General features: G+C 40.7%; 1 protein-coding gene across 1 annotated transcript in view; it reads right to left on the reverse strand.

Annotated features, from left to right (window-relative positions):
* Positions 1–22,296, reverse strand: part of LOC311142860 (opioid-binding protein/cell adhesion molecule-like) — a gene marked incomplete at both ends in the record, with an annotated part of 201,114 nt that overhangs the window by 88,528 nt on the left and 90,290 nt on the right. The window contains one exon of the mRNA XM_084178558.1: positions 19,301–19,536. Coding sequence (XP_084034684.1) covers positions 19,301–19,536 — 236 coding nt within the window. The remainder of the gene's footprint in view (positions 1–19,300; positions 19,537–22,296) is intronic.

Raw genomic sequence — 22,296 nt, forward strand, 5'->3', positions numbered from 1 at the left:
CTTAATGGATTAGCGTTGTCTCGAGGCACTCACCGAATCACATTTACAGGCAATGGAAGCCACATGCAATTTCTGTCAGATATGACCATCCTTATGCTACATACTCTTATCTAAGTTATAAATCTACTAAAATGTCAAGTTAGAGAACAAAGAGGTAGTAGGTGCCAGTTACATGGTTTTAACTAGGCAGCACATGTTAATATGTCATAGGTTTGTGAGGTGGTGTTGGAGAGGTTGTGTTTTCTCTAAGCAGGAGGTAAGCTTGGCTTCTTTTATGGTGTTGAGTAAAGCTTAAACCATGTATTTAGATCGTAGGTAGGTAGTTGTAGTTAGGTATTGTAGGTAGTTTATTTAGGTAGTTATTGTAGGTTTCCGTAGGTAATTATTGTAGGTAAGTATTGTTTACGGCGGAGCCCGGAGAAGCACGAGGCTAGCTAGCTAGCGGGTAGCTACTGGTAACGTTTAGCAACGGTGGAGAGTTGTTTCCAATGTTAATGTGCCAGCTAGCCAACGTTTAATTTTTGCTGCGTTATGAAAGGAACTAGACACGGACACAAATTATCTGTTTAGTGTGTTAACACACTACTGGTAGTTTGTTGTAACCAAGTATTGGTGCTAAACTGTGTGTTATTGGATGCTAGCATGCTAGTTAGCTATGGCGTCATAGTTAGGCATCGTGGGCTGTTGTGGGTAGTTACTGTAGGTTAGCATTGTTTTTCGGCGGTGCCGGGTGTAGCACGAAGCTAGCTAGCTAGCCGTTCTTCAAACAAAGTCAACACAGTAGCCATTGCTAGCTAGCCAACACGACCAGCTAACTGTACTGTAGTAGCTAAATACAATATACTTGTGCTAGCTAGCCAACGTCTAATTATTGCTGCGTTATGAAAGGAACTAGACACGGACGCGAATGATCTGTTTAGTGTGTTAACACACTATTGGTAGTTTGTTGTAACCAAGTATTGGTGCTAAACTGTGTGTTATTGGATGCTAGCATGCTAGTTAGCTATGGTGTCATAGTTAGGCATCGTGGGCTGTTGTGGGTAGTTACTGTAGGTTGGCATTGTCTTCGGCGGTGCCGGGTGTAGCACGAAGCTAGCTAGCTAGCCGTTTTTCGAACAGAGTCAACACAGTAGCCATTGTGTGCTGTACTGTGGCAGCTAAATACAATATATTTGTGCTAAGCTAGCCAACGTTTAATTATTGCTGCGTTATGAAAGGAACTAGACACGGACACAAATTATCTGCTTAGTGTGTTAACACACTATTGGTGATTTGTTGTGACCAAGTTTTGGTGCTAAACTGTGTGTTATTGGATGCTAGCATGCTAGTTAGCTATGGTGTCATAGTTAGCTAGCTGAATAAAGTGGGTTGAGTCTATTCCTTTAAACATTGAACCGCTGTGGTTCACAACAATTCTGATTTCTAAAGGTGGAAGTTGGGAGAGTTTTTGTTCGGGTGGTTCAGTGAAACAATTATAGTTTCTGAGGTGGAAGTTTTGGTGAGGGAGGCCCTGCTCTCTCCTCTCCCAGATGTTTAGTTCATTTCATTCCGATCTCCTCTGCATTATTGTAGCCATTTGCTACAGCCTGTCAACTATGCCTCTGCCTATCCCTGTTCTCTCCTCTCTGCACAGGCTACACAAACGCCTCACACCGCGTGGCTGCTGCCTCTTTAACCTGGTGGTCCCTGCACGCACCCCACACCTGGAGTTCCAGGTCTCAGGCAGCCTCTGGAACTGCCGTTCTGCTGCCAACAAAGCTGACTTCATCCCCGCCTATGCTAACCTCCAGTCCCTCGACTTCCTGGCGCTGACGGAAACATGGATTACCACTGAAAACACTGCTACTCCTACTGCTCTCTCCTCGTCTGACCATGTGTTCTCGCATACCCCGAGAGCATCTGGTCAGAGGGGTGGTGGCACAGGAATCCTCATCTCTCCCAAGTGGACATTCTCAATTTTTCCCCTAACCCACCTGTCTATCTCCTCATTTGAATTCCATGCTGTCACAGTCACTAGCCCATTTAAGCTTAATATCCTTGTCATCTATCGCCCTCCAGGTTCCCTTGGAGAGTTCATCAATGAGCTTGACGCCTTGATAAGTTCCTTTCCTGAGGATGGCTCACCCCTCACAGTTTTGGGGGATTTCAACCTCCCTATGTCCACATTTGACTCATTTCTCTCTGCCTCCTTCTTTCCACTCCTCTCCTCTTTTGACCTCACCCTCTCACCGTCCCCCCCTACTCACAAGGCAGGCAATACGCTTGACCTCATCTTTACTAGATGCTGCTCTTCTACTAATCTCACTGCAACTCCCCTCCATGTCTCCGACCACTACTTTGTTTCCTTTTCTCTCTCGCTCTCCTCCAACACTACTCACTCTGCCCCTACACAGATGGTAATGCGCCGCCGCAACCTTCGCTCTCTCTCTCCCACTACTCTCTCCTCTTCCATCCTATCATCTCTTCCCTCTGCTCAATCCTTCTCCCTCCAATCTCCTGATTCTGCCTCCTCAACCCTCCTCTCCTCCCTTTCTGCATCCTTTGACTCTCTGTGTCCCCTATCCTCCCGGCCGGCTCGGTCCTCCCCTCCAGCTCCGTGGCTTGATGACTCATTGCGAGCTCACAGAACAGAGCTCCGGGCAGCGGAGCGGAAATGGAAGAAAACTAAACTCCCTGCCGACCTGGCATCTTTTCACTTCATCTGTTTCTGCTGCTAAGGCCACTTTCTACCACTCTAAATTCCAAGCATCTGCCTCTAACCCTAGGAAGCTCTTTGCCACATTTTCCTCCCTCCTGAATCCCCCCCTGACTAAAATGTAAATGTAAATGTAATATAGTATCTATGAAAACATGATTTGAGATCAAACAACAACCTCATAGATAAACTTTCCAAAATGCATTTGCTCTGTATCACTTATTAATAATTCCTATTTAACAAAACAACAGAAATCACTCATATTAAACCAACAGATTTAAATGGCAGTCCCATTTGATTTGTATGGATTGTAGAGGTGTAACGGTTCACCAAACCCACGGTTCGATACGTATTGCGGTTTTGGGTTCACAGTTCGGTTTCAATACATCAGGAAAATTAAATACTATTCACAATGTTCAGCATTCACAATGTTCACTGGATTGTTATGTTGGGCCTCTCAAGTTTCCACTCTGATGCTGCCTTTGTAACCATGTGGGAGGTGGGAATTTACCCGTTTTTAAGTCGTAAATAGTAGTCATGTGATTTGAACTCGTTGAGAAACGCATATTTGCTAATGGCCAACAAGCTGTCAACCATAAACTAAACATATAGCTATCATGCTTGTAAAGAAATTATAGAGTTAATAAAACAACACTAATAGATTGCATTTTATAAATAATGTTTTGTTGTTGCATTCAACTGCCGAAAATGCTGTTATAGAGACCATTTCCTTAGTAGGTGACGTCAGAGGTCACCATGTGGGAGAAGTGGGTGCTCAGGTTGATAGACAAGTTTTCCACTAGTAATACCAGTTTGAGGGCCGTTTAAGTGGATTTTTCCTAGTCGTATGTGGTAAATTTCCAGTTCCTCCTTCAGTGCCAGATGTACACTTGTGACTCTCATAAAAGGGTTGTGTCTCTCCCACTCCGGGGTAATGTGATGGGATGTCACTGTTAAGTAAGCGCAACACAGGGTGCATTGGCCAGTTCATTGACAACTTGGTTTGCTTAGATTATATAGAGCGGGTGCTAGCTGTTTGCTGAAATGAGTGCAAGAGGGAAGTTCGTAACGTGGCACGAGCACTTTCATGAGGTGCTGAAACTCCATATCTGCGGCTATAAACCAAAGACTGTAAAAAATATAAACCTAGCCTACCTATCGCTCTTGTAATTTATTTGTCCCAGTCAGTCAGCTGCCAAGGGCTGCTTGAATGCAGAGGGGAGACATGTTGTGTTGTTGTTTATTTTATTTTATTTTATTTATTTTTTGGGGGGGGGTAGATCAGCTTAATATTGCAGATAGATTGTATCTTCTATCAATGTAATTGTCTGCATCACTTCCAATCCCCCATGTTTTTTATATATATACTCCCCTTTATTACTTTTCAACCCCGCCATCCTTTCCCTACTTGGAGTAAATTAGTGAACAACAATGCCCAGGCCTCTACTTCCGGTCTATACTTACTATCTACACCTTATGGACACAGTTAATTTTACAATAATTATATTATATATATATATATTTTATTTTTAATTTTTTTGCTCCTGAATTTCTTCTACTCTCAACCTCTCCGATCATTTTCATGATGTCCGTCCGGTTTGCTTCTATATGCCATATCTTTCTAACTGTGCTCTTTCCCAAAAGCTCCCAACATACAACCTATATACTTATTATGGACACAGTATGCTTACATTGTTAGCTATCTTTGTTATTATTTGTTGTTATTTGTTATTAGTCCCATCCTTCAACTCTATTCAATACCTCCCATCTATCTCTTAACACCATCCATATAGGATTTCTATTTGCCATATATATTTCAACCGTACTGTGATGTTTTACAAAAGTTCTGAACCTTTCTATTCTCATTGCTTCTACAGATTGTGAATTAAAAATAAACATTTTTGCTAAAAATATTATTATATTATTGATCGATTGACTATGACTTTTCAGATCACCCAGTAATGCTATCTGCAAGGTTAGCTCCAGGTAAATATTGCAATCCTTTAGCCATTCCTGGACCTGTGTCCAAAAACAAGCTACAAATGGACAGAACCAAAACAAATGATCTAATGATTGTCTCTTCACAGCTAAATCTGCAGAGCTGGGAAGATTGTATCCCCCATATAAATAACATTCTATTGGTAGCAAGAATTTTATATAATAATTTAAATTGAAAGATTCTAATTTTTGAATCCGGTGTTGTTTTGCGTGTCAGTTCATAAACACTATGCCATGGCATCGGTACGTCAAAGATCTCTTCCCAACTATTTTGCAATCTATATGGGACGGCTGTCAATCCTTTGGTCCTTAAGTGAAACTGATATACTTTTTTATTTATCACAGTTTTCCTTAACCAATTATGTTCTTTATTGCAAGGCCGACAGACAAGTTCCTTACTTTCTCCCCCTTCCACTTTCCTCTTCCACTTTTGCGGTAAGGCTGCAATTATTTGGTTGTAATTTTGGGTAGAGCAGACATTTCCATATGTTTTTGTTAGCTGCATGTGCGACATAACTCCACCAGTCCTACCGATGATATCATTTACGAAGATTATACCTTTTTTAAACATTCTGTCAAAAAATAAAGGTTTTTTGTCAATTAGTATATTTGAATTTAACCACAATATTTGTTGCATTATTTGTTCTGTCGTTTCTGGAGGATTAAATTGAAATTGCAACCAACTTTCTATGGCTTGTTTTAGAAATAGTGATATTTGGGAGATGATTTCCTTTTCAAATAACTGCAAATGAGTTGTTGTAATCTGAATAAAGGTAAAAAGGCCTTTCTTGAACATTGGGTGAGACAATCTTACTAATTTGCTTGAGAACCAGTTCGGATTTAAGTATAACTTTTGTATGACTGAAGCTTTTAGTGATAGGTCTAATGCTTTAATATTTAATAATTTCTGTCCTCCGAATTTATATTCATTATATAAATATGCCCTTTTAATTTTGTCTGGCTTGCCGTTCCAAATAAAATTGAATATTTTTTTCTCATATAATTTAAAAAACTGTTCGCTAGGCGTAGGCAAGACCATAAGCAAATAGGTAAACTGGGATAATACTAAAGAGTTAATCAGGGTGATTTTTCCACAAATTGACAGGTATTAAGATCTTATCTATTTTTGCTAACTTTCTATTAAAATGTATTGAAGTGAGATCATTTATTTCCTTTGGGATATGTATTCCGAGTATATCCACATCACCATCAGACCATTTTATTGGTAAACTACATGGTCATGTAAAATTTGTACATTTGTCATAATTTGGTTGTAATCCAGAGAGGTTAGAAAATGTATCTAGATCCTCTATGAGGCTGTGGAGGGATTCTAGTTGTGGATTTAAAAGAAAACATGAATCATCAGCGTAAAATGACACCTTTGTTTTTAAGCCCTGGATTTCTAATCCTCTGATATTATTATTGGATCTGATTTTAATAGCTAACATCTCGATGGCCACAATAAATAGATATGCCGATAGTGGACAACCTTGTTTCACTCCTCTTGACAGTTTAAAACTTTCTGAGAAATAGCCATTATTTACTATTTTACACCTAGGGTTATTATACATGAATTTGACCCATTTTATAAGAGATTCTCCAAAATTGAAATGCTCCAGGCATTTATATATAAACCCCAGTCGAACTTTATCAAATGCCTTTTCGAAGTCTGCTATGAATAGCAGGCCTGGTTTCCCATCTTTTCCATAGTGTTCTATTGTTTCCAATACTTGCCTTATATTATCTCCAATGTATCTTCCATGTAAAAAACCTGTCTGATTAGAATGAATAATATCCGACAATACCTTTTTAATTCTATGCGCTATACATTTTGCTAGGATTTTTGCATCACAACACTGAAGTGTAAGGGGCCTCCAATTTTGTAAATGGACTGGATCTTTATATTTTCCACTTGTATCCTGTTTCAGTAATAATGAGATCAGACCTTCTTCTTGAGTGTCAGATAATCTACCATTTACATAGGAGTGGTTAAAACATGCTAATAACGGTCCCCGGAGTATAACAAAAAAGGTTTGGTATACCTCGACTGGTATGCCATCCAACCCTGGAGTTGTCCCAGACTTAAAGTCTTTAATTGCATCCAGAAGTTCCTCCTCTGTAATTTCACCTTCACATGAGTCTTTCTGTGTGGCTGTTAATTTGACATTATCAATAGAAAAAAATCTCTACAATTAGCTTCAGTTAGAGGAGATGGAGGCGACTGAAAATAAAACATATGCTTAAAGTACTTTGTTTCTTCCTTCAAAATATAATTTGGTGAATTATGGGTGACTCCGTCAATTGTAACCAGTTTCATTAAGTTCTTTTTGGTAGCATTCCTATGTTGAAGTTTAAAAAAGAATTTTGTGCATTTTTCCCCATATTCCATCCAGTTTGCTTTATTTTTATAATATATTACACTTGATCTTTCTTGAATAAGTTTCTCCATTTCTTTTTGTTTTTCCTCTAATTTATTCTGAGCCTCTATGTTACAGTTTTTATTGCCATCTATCTGTTCTGTTAGACTTTCTATTTCCTTTCTTAGTATAAACTCTTTTGACCTAAATTGCTTTTGTTTTCGAGATGAGTATTGAATTGCATGGCCTCTAAAGGCACATTTAAAGGTGTCCCATACAATAAGGGGATTCGCTGTACCTATGTTATGTTGGAAAAAGTCAGTTATAAATTCCTTTGTTCTATTTATAAATAAATTATCATCCAATAGGCTTTGATTAAATTTCCAATATCCTCGCCCACGTGGAAATTCAGTAAGAGTAATGTATATGCCTATTATATGATGGTCCGACCGCATTCTGTCCCCTATCAACACTTTTTAAACTTTTGGTGCCAACGAGAATGAGATAAGAAAGAAGTCAAGACGACTAGCTTGATTCAGTCTCTGCCATGTATATCTCACTAGATCAGTATATTTAAGCCTCCATATATCTACTAGTTCTAATGTATCCATGACATTCACAATTTCCTTAAGAGCATGTGGGTGATTGTTTGTGGTGTGATTTCCTTTACGGTCCATTGAGCTATTTAAAACAGTATTATAATCCCCCACCATAATAATATCGTCTTGAATTGCTTGCAGGGTTGATAATTTATTATATATATTGTCAAAGAATTGTGGATCATCATTATTTGGTCCGTAAAGGTTAATGAGCCATATATGTTTATGGTCCAATAACATATTTAAAATAATCCATCTACCTTGCGTATCTATTTTGACAATTTGCACATTCGGATCGAAATTACTATTAATTAATATCATCACCCCTTTTGGAATTTCTTTCCCCATGGGAGAAGTATATCCCCCCCCCCCCCCCCCATTATTTTTTCCACGCTACTTCATCTCGAATTGTTGAATGAGTTTCCTGTATACAATAGATATTATATTCCTTCTCTTTGAGCCATGTAAATATTGTTCTTCTTTTGTTATTATCAGCTAAGCCATTGCAATTATAACTGGCTATACTTATTTCACCATACATCATAATGAGATACAAGTTTCAAGTCTATTTATCATTATACAGTGGGGAAAAAAAGTATTTAGTCAGCCACCAATTGTGCAAGTTCTCCCACTTAAAAAGATGAGAGAGGCCTGTAATTTTCATCATAGGTACACGTCAACTATGACAGACAAAATGAGAAAAAATAATCCAGAAAATCACATTGTAGGATTTTTTATGAATTTATTTGCAAATTATGGTGGAAAATAAGTATTTGGTCAATAACAAAAGTTTCTCAATACTTTGTTATATACCCTTTGTTGGCAATGACACAGGTCAAACGTTTTCTGTAAGTCTTCACAAGGTTTTCACACACTGTTGCTGGTATTTTGGCCCATTCCTCCATGCAGATCTCCTCTAGAGCAGTGATGTTTTGGGGCTGTCGCTGGGCAACACGGACTTTCAACTCCCTCCAAAGATTTTCTATGGGGTTGAGATCTGGAGACTGGCTAGGCCACTCCAGGACCTTGAAATGCTTCTTACGAAGCCACTCCTTCGTTGCCCGGGCGGTGTGTTTGGGATCATTGTCAAGCTGAAAGACCCAGCCATGTTTCATCTTCAATGCCCTTGCTGATGGAAGGAGGTTTTCACTCAAAATCTCACGATACATGGCCCCATTCATTCTTTCTTTTACACGGATCAGTCGTCCTGGTCCCTTTGCAGAAAAACAGCCCCAAAGCATGATGTTTCCACCCCCATGCTTCACAGTAGGTATGGTGTTCTTTGGATGCAACTCAGCATTCTTTGTCCTCCAAACACGACGAGTTGAGTTTTTACCAAAAAGTTATATTTTGGTTTCATCTGACCATATGACATTCTCCCAATCCTCTTCTGGATCATCCAAGTGCACTCTAGCAAACTTCAGACGGGCCTGGACATGTACTGGCTTAAGCAGGGGGACACGTCTGGCACTGCAGGATTTGAGTCCCTGGCGGCGTAGTGTGTTACTGATGGTAGGCTTTGTTACTTTGGTCCCAGCTCTCTGCAGGTCATTCACTAGGTCCCCCCGTGTGGTTCTGGGATTTTTGCTCACCGTTCTTGTGATCATTTTGACCCCACGGGGTGAGATCTTGCGTTGAGCCCCAGATCGAGGGAAATTATCAGTGGTCTTGTATGTCTTCCATTTCCTAATAATTGCTCCCACAGTTGATTTCTTCAAACCAAGCTGCTTACCTATTGTAGATTCAGTCTTCCCAGCCTGGTGCAGGTCTACAATTTTGTTTCTGGTGTCCTTTGACAGCTCTTTGGTCTTGGCCATAGTGGAGTTTGGAGTGTGACTGTTTGAGGTTGTGGACAGGTGTCTTTTATACTGATAACAAGTTCAAACAGGTGCCATTAATATAGGTAACGAGTGGAGGACAGAGGAGCCTCTTAAAGAAGAAATTACAGGTCTGTGAGAGCCAGAAATCTTGCTTGTTTGTAGGTGACCAAATACTTATTTTCCACCATAATTTGCAAATAAATTCATAAAAAATCCTACAATGTGATTTTCTGGATTATTTTTTCTCATTTTGTCTGTCATAGTTGACGTGTACCTATGATGAAAATTACAGGCCTCTCTCATCTTTTTAAGTGGGAGAACTTGCACAATTGGTGGCTGACTAAATACTTTTTTTCCCCACTGTATATGTTTGTAAATTTACCAATAAAAAATACCGTAATGATTGAGTGTCCATATAGCTGTACCGTGATATTTGCATTGCTACGGAGTAACCCTTCAATTGTTCTCCACTAATTCCCCCGCTAAAGCCCCTCCCCATCCCAAGTTGAGCTGTTATCCCAGTGATCAGCATCCCACCCACGTCCCTCCGGATCCCTAAGGCCCCGAGAGGCCAGGACCCATCCATCGAAAACAGCACACAGTGCCACCCACAAAACAGAAGCAGATTAACCGCCAAAAGCATTTCCAATGCTTTCACCTCTCTCTCTATATATCTATATCTATATAACTATTTTAAAAAATGTATGCATATCCTATTTCCCATCATTATCAATTAATATGCGTAATAATGTCGGCAGGTCACGTGTAGGATTCTAACATATAACCCGGATTGCCATTGTATTACATTTAATTCATTGACAAGCAATTATTATCCTAGCAAATAATTCCCGTGGTCAATCCCATACCCCCCCCCCCCCCTCCCCCCCTCCCCCCCAACATCCCCACCCCCCCACAACAGATGCCAGACAAGCACACACGCACATACTCACATACTCCAACACACTCAACCCCCCTCCTCCACAATCCACCATAAAATCAGATACTCAACGGCTGTTATATCCCAGAGCCCAACTCGAGAAATAACCTGATTTACGAGTGCACATACAGTTAAAGCTGATTGAGAAAGCATGCAGATTGAGCAGAAATTGATAACAATGTGAGATTTGATTAATCTACTTAATCTATGTCAAGTCCTAGGTGATGGAGATCAGATCCACCCTCTTCACCTGAGACACAAACACTCTGATCCCCTGTTGTAACCATTTTCCCAAGCATCTCCGTGCGGTCAGACCTTTGATTATTTTGTGCCACCTGGGCCACAATGATAAACCCCCTCTCTGATTGTCCGAGTGTGACCCCCTCCCCATGGGTTACTGCAGCCAGTGTTGCCAGCACTGCCACTACCTGGGTGGGCGTACCCCACCGGAATCCCCACCGGAATCCCCACCGGCTAGATAAAAGGTCGTCAAGGTTCTCATTAGCAGCTTTGAGAATTTCCTTGTATATTATGCTCTCCCATCAGGGGGCTCTGGCTTTGTAGGACCAACCCTGCCAGGCAGGCCCAGAATCTAGAGGGTGCGGTGCTGCTCAAGTAGGTCTCTGACCGCATTTATTTCTCTGTTTAGGCTGCATACTCACAGCAGGTCCATAAAAGAGATGGGAACTTCTCTTTGGTGTATGGGTCGCTCAGGTGGGTGTCCAGGTTATAGGGTTAGGGATCTTTCCATCATGATAGGACAATGAAAAATTTGATTAGATGTATACTATATTTAAAAATGTATATCCCTCATCTACACAAAATTGAAAGCTCTCTCTCACTACCCCTGCTCATAGACCCCCGGTCGGCTCTGGGATATGCAACCATTTCCCCTCTCACTCACTTAACGCCGCACCTTTTCAAATACAAAAATGCACACCACATGGTTGACTGCGGAAGAAATGGGCCGAGCGTGCAAACGCACCCGCATCCACATCTGCCACAAGGGGGAAAGGACGCCAGAGAGAACACAGGACCAACCACAACAACCATCCGCCAAAACAACAACCTCCCGCCAAAAAAGCCATGTTCTAATTATTTGTATTTAAAGATGTATTATTCTGCTTGTTATGTTGTTTTATCCTTTTATAAAGTACTATACTTACTATAAATGTTATTTAATATTACAATCCCTATCATTGCTAGTATCAGGTGCTCCAATATTCGACTCCTCTATTACAACTTTTAGAATAGCCATGGAGTAGTCTTTGTGTCTCTGAACATTTGGTTGTCAATATATAGTTTATCCACCACGAGTGCAACACGTTTCCCTTTTAATCTGTTTTCCTTGAAGATTGGATACAGAACTTTGCGCCTTTCTACAATCTCCCTCGGGAACTGATCATTCATGCCTATTTTCGTGCCAGCAAGTATTTTTCCTAGGCTTTTCACCATAGCTTTATCTTTAAAAAAAAGCAAATTTGGCAACGATTGGGCGCTCATATTTCTATCCTCTTTTTCCGAAACGGTGTACACGTTCGAGTTGAATTTTATCGACAGCCTCGAGTGGGATTTGTAGCGCTGTATGCAGGAAGTCCTTCATAATATTCTCTGTTATTTCTCTCTCCTTTTCCTGAATACCCGTAAGTACTAGATTTTCCCTCATCGATCTAGTTCGGATGTCTAGTAAGGCTTCTCTCAGAAGGTTGTTCTCCTTTTTTAGTTCCCTAACGTTCGTTTCCATTTTAGAGACTGTTGTTTCTTTGTGTTTTGGTCTTGCTCCGGTATACTGGGGTGATGTCAACATATTTGAGGTGTTGGCAGTTGCATAGGCTATTCCTGTTGAGCGTGGCGACATACTGTCAACGTTTTATCCACAACTCTCTGTCCATCGCCGCTGTAATCTACTGAGGAGCCCAAATGTTCCCAAACTGGAGTTAAAAGATGATGCAGGATCCTCTAATTCTGGTTTATCAACCCCACCACTCACCATCGTACAGAACTAGTTCCCGGCTGCGTCTTACAAAAGGACAGTTTGAAATGCGTTAATTCATTTTTATTTTTATTGCAACGTGCGCGCATACTGTAGGCTCTAGTTGTTTTAACGGAATAGGCAGAAATTGTATTTCTTCTCAGATTTACTCAAGAGGCATAAGCCTACAACGCAGCGTAGGCATAGCCTCTATGTCTAGTGTTTTTATTTTGTAAATATATATTTTTTTATGTATTAATTCGGGTTCACAGCGTGGACCAAACCGATGTTCCCGTACACCCCTAATGGATTGCGATGTCAAGTAGATTTTGAGATGTGGTGTAAATATGCCTTTCTCTCGTAGCATAGATGCTTGAAAAAGCAAAAATGACAGATATTCCAGTGTGTTAGAGGAAGCTATGCTGGTGTGATCCATTAGATGTGTGACCCCTTCTAAATGATTCCCATGGGCACTGTATTGAGGATATGGTCAGCAAACCTTATTCCCTCGCACTCACTCCTTTTACTTCTGAGTCACTGTCTGCACTGGTGTGAGGGCAGTACATCCCATGGTACCAAAAGGGAGTTAAACATAGCCAAACACACCTGGCCCCTCTCTGCACCACAACTCGGTCTCATTTTCTAGCTGCTATTACCATGAGTTTAACCAATCTGAGAATCAGAATGCACTCATATTTATAGGGGTAGCGGTTGAGCTCTTTTCCACTCCTCACATTCCAGCTCCTTTCCACTTCCATTAACTCTAGTACTGGAAGTAAACTGAATAAAGTATGCAGCAAAGAGCTTTACTTTAGATAACATATTCCTTTTGGTAGTGTGTCCTGAATGTGGTTTGCTCAAGTTTAGCTTCTCCGTACAGTCACCATGGAAGCAGGTGCCTTATTCCTGGTGGTTTCAGTGGACAAGGTCACTTGGCTGATTGACGTTTGCCTCTGGACTGGAGGCCTTCCCTCTGTGCAGGTTAACATGGATCTCCATTAGAGTGGCGGTGGTAGTGGGGAGGGCCTGCGGGGGCCAGAAGGACCACTAGAGCAGTACTTCCCGATCTTTCTCTCTCCTGCCATAAAACTGCGTTCCTACTTGGTTGGCTGACTACAGTTTTCATTACTACTAATCCTACTACGCTGGCTCTGATGCTCAACTGATGTGGCAGGACTTGCAAACTATCATAGCTTCTATCTCAAGGCCATCAGACTGTTAAATAGCCATCACTAGCACATTAGAGGCTGCTGCCTATAGACATAGACTAGAAATCACTGGCCACTTTAATAATGTTTACATATCTTGCATTACTCATCTCATATGTATATACCGTATTCTATACTATTCTACTGTATCTTAGTCCATGCCCCTCTGTCATTGCTTGTTGATATGTATATATTCTTAATTCCATTCGTTACTTAGATTTGTGTGTATTGGGTATATGTTGTGAAATTGTTAGATATTACTTGTTAGATATTACTGCACTGTCGGAGATAGAAGCACAAGCATTTCGCTACACCCGCAATAACATCTTCTAAACACGTGTATGTGACAAATACAATTTGATTTGATTTGATTACAAAGGGAAACCCAGCCGCGAGCTGCCCAGCAATGCGAGCCTACCAGACGAGCTGAATGCCTTCTATGCTCGCTTCGAGGCAAGCAACACTGGACCATGCATGACAGCACCAGCTGTTCCGGACGACTGTGTGATCTTGCTCTCCTTAGCTGATGTGAGTAAGACCTTTAAACAGGTTAACATTCCCAAGGCTGTGGGTCCAGACCGAATACCAGGACGCGTACTCAGAGCATGCACTGACCAGCTGGCAAGTGTCTTCAATGACATTTTCAACCTCTCCCTGACCTGGTCTGTAATACCAACTTGTTTCAAGCAGACCACCATAGTCCCTATGCCCAAGAATGCCAAAGTAACCTGCCTAAATGACTACCGACCCGTAGCACTCACATCTATAGCCATGAAATGCTTTGAAAGGCTGGTCATAGCTGACATCAACACCATCATCCCAGACACCCTGGACCCATTCCAATTTGCATATCGCTTTAACAGATCCACAGATGACGCAATCTCTATTGCGCGCCACACAGCCCTCACCCACCTGGACAAAAGGAATACCTTTGTAAGAATGCTGTTTATTGACTACAGCTCAGCGTTCAACACCATAGTCCCCTCCAAGCTCAGGACCCTGGGACTGAACACCTCCCTCTGCAACTGTGTCCTGGACTTCCTGACGGGCCATCCCCTGGTGGTGAGGGTAGGCAACAACACATCCGCCACGCTGACCATAAACTCTGGGGCCCCTCAGGTGTGTGCTTAGTCCCCTTCTGTACTACCTGTTTACCCATGACTGCGTCGCCACCCACAACTCCAACACCATCATCAAGTTTGCTGACGACGCGACAGTGGTAGGCCTGATCACCGACAACGATGAGACAGCCTATAGGGAGGAGGTCAGAGTCTTGGCAGTGTGGTGCCAAGACAACAACCTCTCCCTCAAGGGTCATTCCATGTAATTTCAGCAAGCCATGTCAACCACCATTTCAGATTGTTCTGAAATTGTTTCTGTATTTAGAAACAGATAAGATTAGCATTCCTGAAACAACTTTTTTTTTTTTTATATAATTTGATCATAAGCTAATTGATTGCACCCAAATTGTCCATTTTAATTCATAGTATTCATATAATCTTCAATAAATATAGTACATAACATTTGATTTGGACCATCATTCTTCCTAACAATGAGTAAGACATGAGGAATCCAATAAAATGATCAATAGCCACCCACAGACCCCACACACCAATCCCACCCCAACAACCAGCATACAGTATCAGCTCTCTATGTCTGACAAGTAGTATGAAGCTGCTGCTTGGAGTATTGCTTATTCAACCTTTGTAATGTATTGCCTGTTAATCTGGGGTTGTTTTATTCCCCTGTTTAGAGAAATTAGCAACTGAAGTCGCTTGCATTCTTTACCATAAATTAGTGTGAAAGTACCAAGCTTTGCCTACTAGATGCTGCTGTTCCTGCTATTCCCACCACACCCTTATATCCATTTTGCTGGTCTCTTTATCTTTATTAAATGGATCACAACATTTTCTTTGCAACTTTGGGTAGAAAACCAATTGCTTTTGCTCATGATGAAAATAAATTGTGTGGTCAATTGTATGGTCAAGCCAGTAGTTGGGGTGGAAATGGTGTGGGGTGTGAGTGTCTTTGGGTGGCTGATGATAATTTATTGGATTCCTCATGTCTTACTCATTGTTAGGAAGAATGATTGTCCAAATCGGATGTTAGGTACTATATTTATTGAAGATTATATGAGTCCTATAAATTAAAATGGCCAATTTGGGTGCAATCAATTAGCTTAATTTCTCAGAGATCAAATAATGTTTCAACAAAATAATGTTTCAGGAATGCTGTTTCTAACTACAGAAACCATTTCAGAACAATCTGAGATGGTGGGAGTCAATCCTCTTTCTTTTGCTTTTTGAGGTGAAATTACTCAAAGTCAGCAAGACAAAGGTGATGATCGTGGACTACAGGAAACGGAGGGGCGAGCACGCCCCCATCCACATTGATGGGGCTGTAATGGAGCGGGTCGAGAGCTTCAAGTTCCTCGGTATCCACATGGTCCACACACACCCACACAGTTGTGAAGAGGGCACAACAGCGCCTCTTCCCCCTTAGGAGGCTGAAAAGATTTGTCATGGGCCCTCAGATCCTCAAGAAATGTGTGGTACATCACTGGGGCCGAGCTCCCTGCCATCCAGGACCTCTATACAATGCGGTGTCAGAGGAAGGCCCAAAAAACTGTCAGACTCCAGCCACTCAAGCCAAAGACTGTTCTCTCTGCTATCAAACATCAAGCAGTACCAGTGCACCAAGTCTGGAACCAACAGATGGCTACCCGGACTACCTGCATACTTACACTGACACCCCAACACACACACACTACATACGCCCACACACATATAACATGTGCACCCATACATACTGACGTCACACACACACACACTGCTGCTACTGCTCCACTTACGCTGCTGCTACAGCTCAGTCTATTATCTATCCCTGTTCCCTAGTCACTTTACCCCTACCTACAGTATATTTACATAGCTACCTAAATTACATCATACCCCTGTACATCGACTAGGTACTAGGACTCCCTGTATATAGCCATGTTGTTTTTACTCGTTATTGGTTATTCACTGTGGATTTATTCCTTGTGTCACTATTTCTATTTTAATTTGTAATCTTTATCTTTAAATCTGCATTGTTGGAAAAGGACCCATAAGTAAGCATTTCACTGTTAGTCTACACCTGTTGTTTACGAAGAATTTGACAAATACAATTTGATTTGATTTAAGGCTGGAGTGTTAAATTAACTAAGGGAGTTAAAGCCTTGGAGATGATGGACTTTTGGCTTTTGAGTGAAATAGACCATGTTGATGTATAGCCCTCCATCATTTGTAGAGGTTTTTCTTAATATAATTAATTAGACTACATTTGCTCATGCCGTGAATGAAAACTGAACTCATTTTCACATTTCTGAAACATCTAGAAGCACACTTTCATTCTGGTTTGCAGCACTTAGGAGGTTGTTAGTAAGAGTTAATTGGGTTTTCTTACATTTTGGATATGCTTGGTGGTCATTTTTAACATACTTCCATGTCGTATTAATCAACACACTACATCATACTTAAAAACACTTTGAACAGATATACCTTTGCATGGAATATACGTCACAATTACCAGCCAAAGAGCCGATTCCAACCGACTTTCTTCAACTAGCTAACTAACCCTGCTTTTAAGATGCCGAAAAGCTGTTGCTTACTTGTCCCCTATTGAATTACATCTAATCAATATCACAGATGGATGTTTTGGAAGTGCATGCAGTTTTTGCAAAGATATGGTTTTCCAGTTGGCGTCATTTTAAACCAAAATAGTTTTGACATTACAGCAATATCCATGCAGAGCATAATCCAAAATAGTATTTTCCGACACACAGTGGTTTAAAAGCTGGTTGAAACACCCATTTGTAGAAAAACGTGTTTTACTGTAGAGACCAGAACAATCCTACTCCTACCTCTTCCCTGTGTTGTATAAATAGGCAGGATGGCAGAGAAGGCAGTGCGGTGCCGTTTTGAGCTTGCAGGAGAGAAATGTGATATCATTTTTTTGTGAAACATTTCATGGCTAAACACAGCATGAAATATTAAAAGCTGAGGTGCGGTGGAGGGCTGCTGTGCTGTGTTGGTTTCCGTGAACCAAGGGCCTCGCACCCATGAGTCACCTTCACTCTCACACAGCAATTCTCAGAGTGCTGCTCTCCAGGAGAAGTCTCTTTGGATCTAACAATAAAAGCACCCCGACAAGTTCAGGCATGTTGTACACACCAACTTAAGAGTTGTGCAGTATGTTAGAGGGTCACGTTTAGGACAGATAAATTGTAAAGGAGAGGCTGCCATCAGAATACATACAGTATTGTTCTTTCTTTTTTGTATCTGATTTCTTGTGTGAGGGTTATTTTTCTTTATTCTAGACCAAACACCTTTACAATCTAATAGTGAAGTGCGAAAAAATAAATTTGTGCCAAAAGTTTCCACTTCTAAACCACAATAAATCAAATCAAATTTGTCACTGAATACAACAGGTGTAGACTTAAATGCTTATGAGCCTTTCTCAATGATGCAGAGTAAAAAAAAAACACAAGGAATAAAATATACAAGAATGGAGCTATATAGAAGGAGTACCAGTACCAGATCAATGTGCAGGGGTATGAGGTATTTGAGGTAGATATGCACATGAAGGCAGGGTAAAGTGACTAGGCATCAGGATAGATAATAATACGAGTAAAATAAAGAACAGAGTAGCAGCAGCATATCATAAATTAATGACATATTATGAAGAGTAATTATACAGTGTAGCCGAAATCCCCACCAATTATCTGTTAATTCCAGTTCAGAATAACGATTTAAGTACAGTAATGTGTTCTGTGTTCAGACTGAACTCTTTTTAAAATCTTAAAGCCGCTGCTAATTAAGCAACATCTAATATTTTCTAAATAAATAACTGGCAATTATTTTGTATTTTCCATGTAATTAGGTTAATGAATAACAGATAATATATATTGTTTTCTTAACAAAAAGTTGCATTTTCAAATAGGACAATAAAGAACCCTTGGGGACTCTGTTGCGCAAGACATAGCCATTGCCAAATGATGTCTAGTTCAGCCGTTATCAATTGTTTTATGATTGCATGCATACTGTTATTTGTTGTGGCGTTAGTCCCTTTCTAAATGCAAGATCTTACATGATAAAAAACTGTCTCGTCCTTCGTTAATCTTGTTCAGTTTTAATTAAACGTCAAATGAGTGTGTCTACATGATCTGTACCTCTAAAGCCGACAAAGGGCAGTGGTGCTAATTGTTTTTGGAAACTGAGCGTGAGGAAAATTGAGTTCACTATAAATGATAACAAATTCCAGGTATCGACAGCTGATTTAGCAAGCCCTTGCACTGAAACGGGGCCACGGTATTTTCCAACTTGCTGGGTCCCCAAATCAATATCTATCAACGATTTGAAATTAAACCTAGATTAAATCCCAATTTCATCTCAGGGAGTCACGTTTGGTGAGTTTCAGATAATTAGATCATCCCGGCGAAGCTTTTCTTCTCTTCATCTCTCATGCCTCCCCACCGGTTAAGTCAAAACAATCACAGTCCCGAGTTTGAAATATAGCATCTGTAAACTCAACACTAAAGTCAGTCAGACTACCAAGCAAAGACAGTGATATCTATTCAGCCCTATGCGTCTAGATGGAAAATTGACAAAACTCTCATCACAAACCACAGGAGAACTATGAAAAACGGACAGAATCTGAGAGAAGAAGAAGTGCAGTACCTTGAACGATGAGATGCACTTTGGATGATTTGGGTTTGTTGCTTGTGAGGATGGAGCACACGTAGGGCCCCTCGTCGTGTACATTCACATTCAGGATCTTTATGCTGTACTCTGTCACGGGTGTGTTGTCCATTCGGACCACGCGAGGGTCCAGAGACCACTTGTCAGCCCCTGCGTAGAGAATGGTGGTGCGGTTGAGCCAAGCCACCCGCGATACCTTGCTATCCACAGTACATCTGTGAGGAAAAGAGAGAAAACAGAGAGAGGAGAGGATGAGTATTAAGCATTCCAGCATATTTTTACAGTGTTCTATTGTGTCCATTCTATTGTGAAGCACAATCAAGCGATATTCATCGAGTGATGTCTGACTGATGCTACTATCGTGTGAGGATGTGGCTTTTGTATGAAGTCTGATAAAGTATGACCTTGGGCTTTCTTATACAATATAGGTTAGCAGTGTTCTTCAATACTGTTGCTGGGGACCCACATGATGTGCAGGCTTTTGTTCCAGACCAATACTAGCACATCTGATTAAACTAATCACCATGCCCTTGAGTATTTCAATCAAGTAAGTTAGCACTGGAATGGAACAACAGCCTGTGAGTCCCCAGGACCTTGATAAAATAACTGACTTCTTTGAGCGGTCCTCGAGTACCCCCAACGGCACACATTTTTGTTGTAGCCCCGGACAAAGACACCTGAGGTGTGTTCAGTTCGCTTGAACGTTTGCTACATTGCGGAACGGTTTGTACTAAATTACACGTTTGTACTGAACTATGTTTCCTCCCATCTGGTGGGTGTGGCGGGGTGTGGCTTGAAGCAATGAGTGATGTGTTTAAAAGGAAGTGGCCATGCTGACAGTATTCCCCAATCCACAACCCAACCCTTCCCCGTTTTTCAACTGGTCGTTTAGTACAGTTCAGTTTCCGTTCAATTGAACATTCCAGAATGTAAAAATCTACTGAACGCAGCCCTGATTCAACTTGTCAAGAGCTTGATGTAGAATCAGGTGTGCTTGTCTGGGGCCAAAACAAAAATATGTACTGTTGGGGGTACTTGAGGACCGTAGTTGGGAAACACTATCTAAAGAGTATAGCTCCCAGTGAGGCTATACTCTCATAATATACTTTTATCTCTGGAGATTGGCACACCAATAGAAGTAAACTGTTGAAGATTGTTCCTCTGTTATTCTGCGCTGGAATACTCATTGACAGTAGACACATTGTGCATGGTAACATATTCCTTGAGATAGTGGATTGAAGAGGGATTGCAGAAATGCCTTCAAATAGTTTCCTTTAATATAGCTTCTCATAACTTATATCTAACTGTGGCAGAGGCAACTGTGTCAGTGTTGAATTAAGAAGTTGTACAAAACCATCTTACATCCCGCCCAAAAACTCCCTTGCGCTCCAGAATCTATCCACCGCTATTTCCTAGGCATCTGGGGTCCTAAGCTCTTGACCTGGGTGCACTGACCTCTGATTGGTCTCTGGGGATAATCACACCAGGCCCACTAGACAATCAGTGGTATAATACGAAGCAAGCTAGGTCTACTCAGGCTTTTATGAAGCTAGCCAGTTTCAGTTAGCTTCACACTCCAGCTTAGGCTTCATCCGTACTACGACGGTGGATATTGCTCGTCCGCCTGATGCTAACTCTAGCAGGCTTGTAACTGCAAGTGCATTTCGCACGACTAGTTGAATGCCGAACTCTTCATTGAGACAATGCTAAAACATCAATCTATGGGCGAGTTAGTGCCACATTTTCACTTATGCCGAAATCAAAATTAAATAAAAATGATCTTGCAAATTCAGCAGGCTATGGTGTGAAATAGGCTAGTAGAAGTGCCGTCTTTCTTTTACTACGTATCGTTAATGACGTCTTTGTTATGCTTATTAATGTACAAGACCATTTTTCCCACCTCTATCGAAACATTTTTTATTAAGTCATACAGAAGTTATACAGTGCGTGAAGTTTAAAATGCATTCTGGCATTACTAAATGTGTAATGTGATAGGTATTTTAACATTACTATGTTTTAACACAAAAAATAAACGTTGATTAATAAAATATTTACTGAGTCGTCTTCCTCAAATGAGGGGGATGATGATGCAATCTTTGCGAGAGGGAGGGAATCTGATTTTGTTGGTCCTCAACCTGCAGCTCAGACATTTCATTCAGGATAAAAGGAGTTAGCCCAGAGCAGGTTAGTTCTGAAGGATTTGTTGCCATAGAAATGTATCTGGCTAAAAGGTGAACCACATTCGTATGAACTCAGAATTGACCAAAGTAACTTTGCTTACTACTCAAACCTCATTTGTAGTATAGGGCTTTGGACTCCCCTACACTGTTCCTCACTGTAGATTCAATAGTAAACATGTTTGCTGCACTTCAACATGGGACTAAATGTCTGTACTTCTTCAATAAGTACAAGCCCTGGACTAACCTCATTTTAACCATGTTTTGAGTTACAGTAATTGTTTACAAATTCATTGTTTATAAACAACGGAGTAAAACAAGCTTACATTTTGGGTTCTGATGAGGTACGATAGTTGAGCTAAGCTCATAGAAGCAAACCGGATGGACATCATGAAAATGATCGGAGAGGTTGAGGGTAGAGGAAGTTCAGGAGTAAAAACAAACAAAATAGAATTATTGTAAAATTGACTGTGTCCATAAAATATATAGAGTATGTATAAGCTGGAAGTAGAGGCCTAAGCATTGTTGTTCACTAGTTTACTCAAATTAGGGAAGGGGTGGTGGGGTTGGAAAGTAATGAAGGGAAATATATTTTTTTAAAGGATATGTGTGTATATATATATGTGTATGTGTGTGTGTGTGTGTATATATATATATATATATTTGCGAGAAAAAAAACATATGGGGGATTGGAAGTTATGCAGACAATTACATTGATGGAAGTTACAATCTATCTGCAATATTGAAGCTGATCTACCCCCTAAAGAAAGAAAGAAAGAAAGAAAAACTCATGAAGCA

The sequence above is a fragment of the Coregonus lavaretus genome (assembly GCF_964263955.1).
Source record: "Coregonus lavaretus genome assembly, chromosome: 15".
NCBI classification, from domain to species: Eukaryota; Metazoa; Chordata; class Actinopteri; order Salmoniformes; family Salmonidae; genus Coregonus; species Coregonus lavaretus.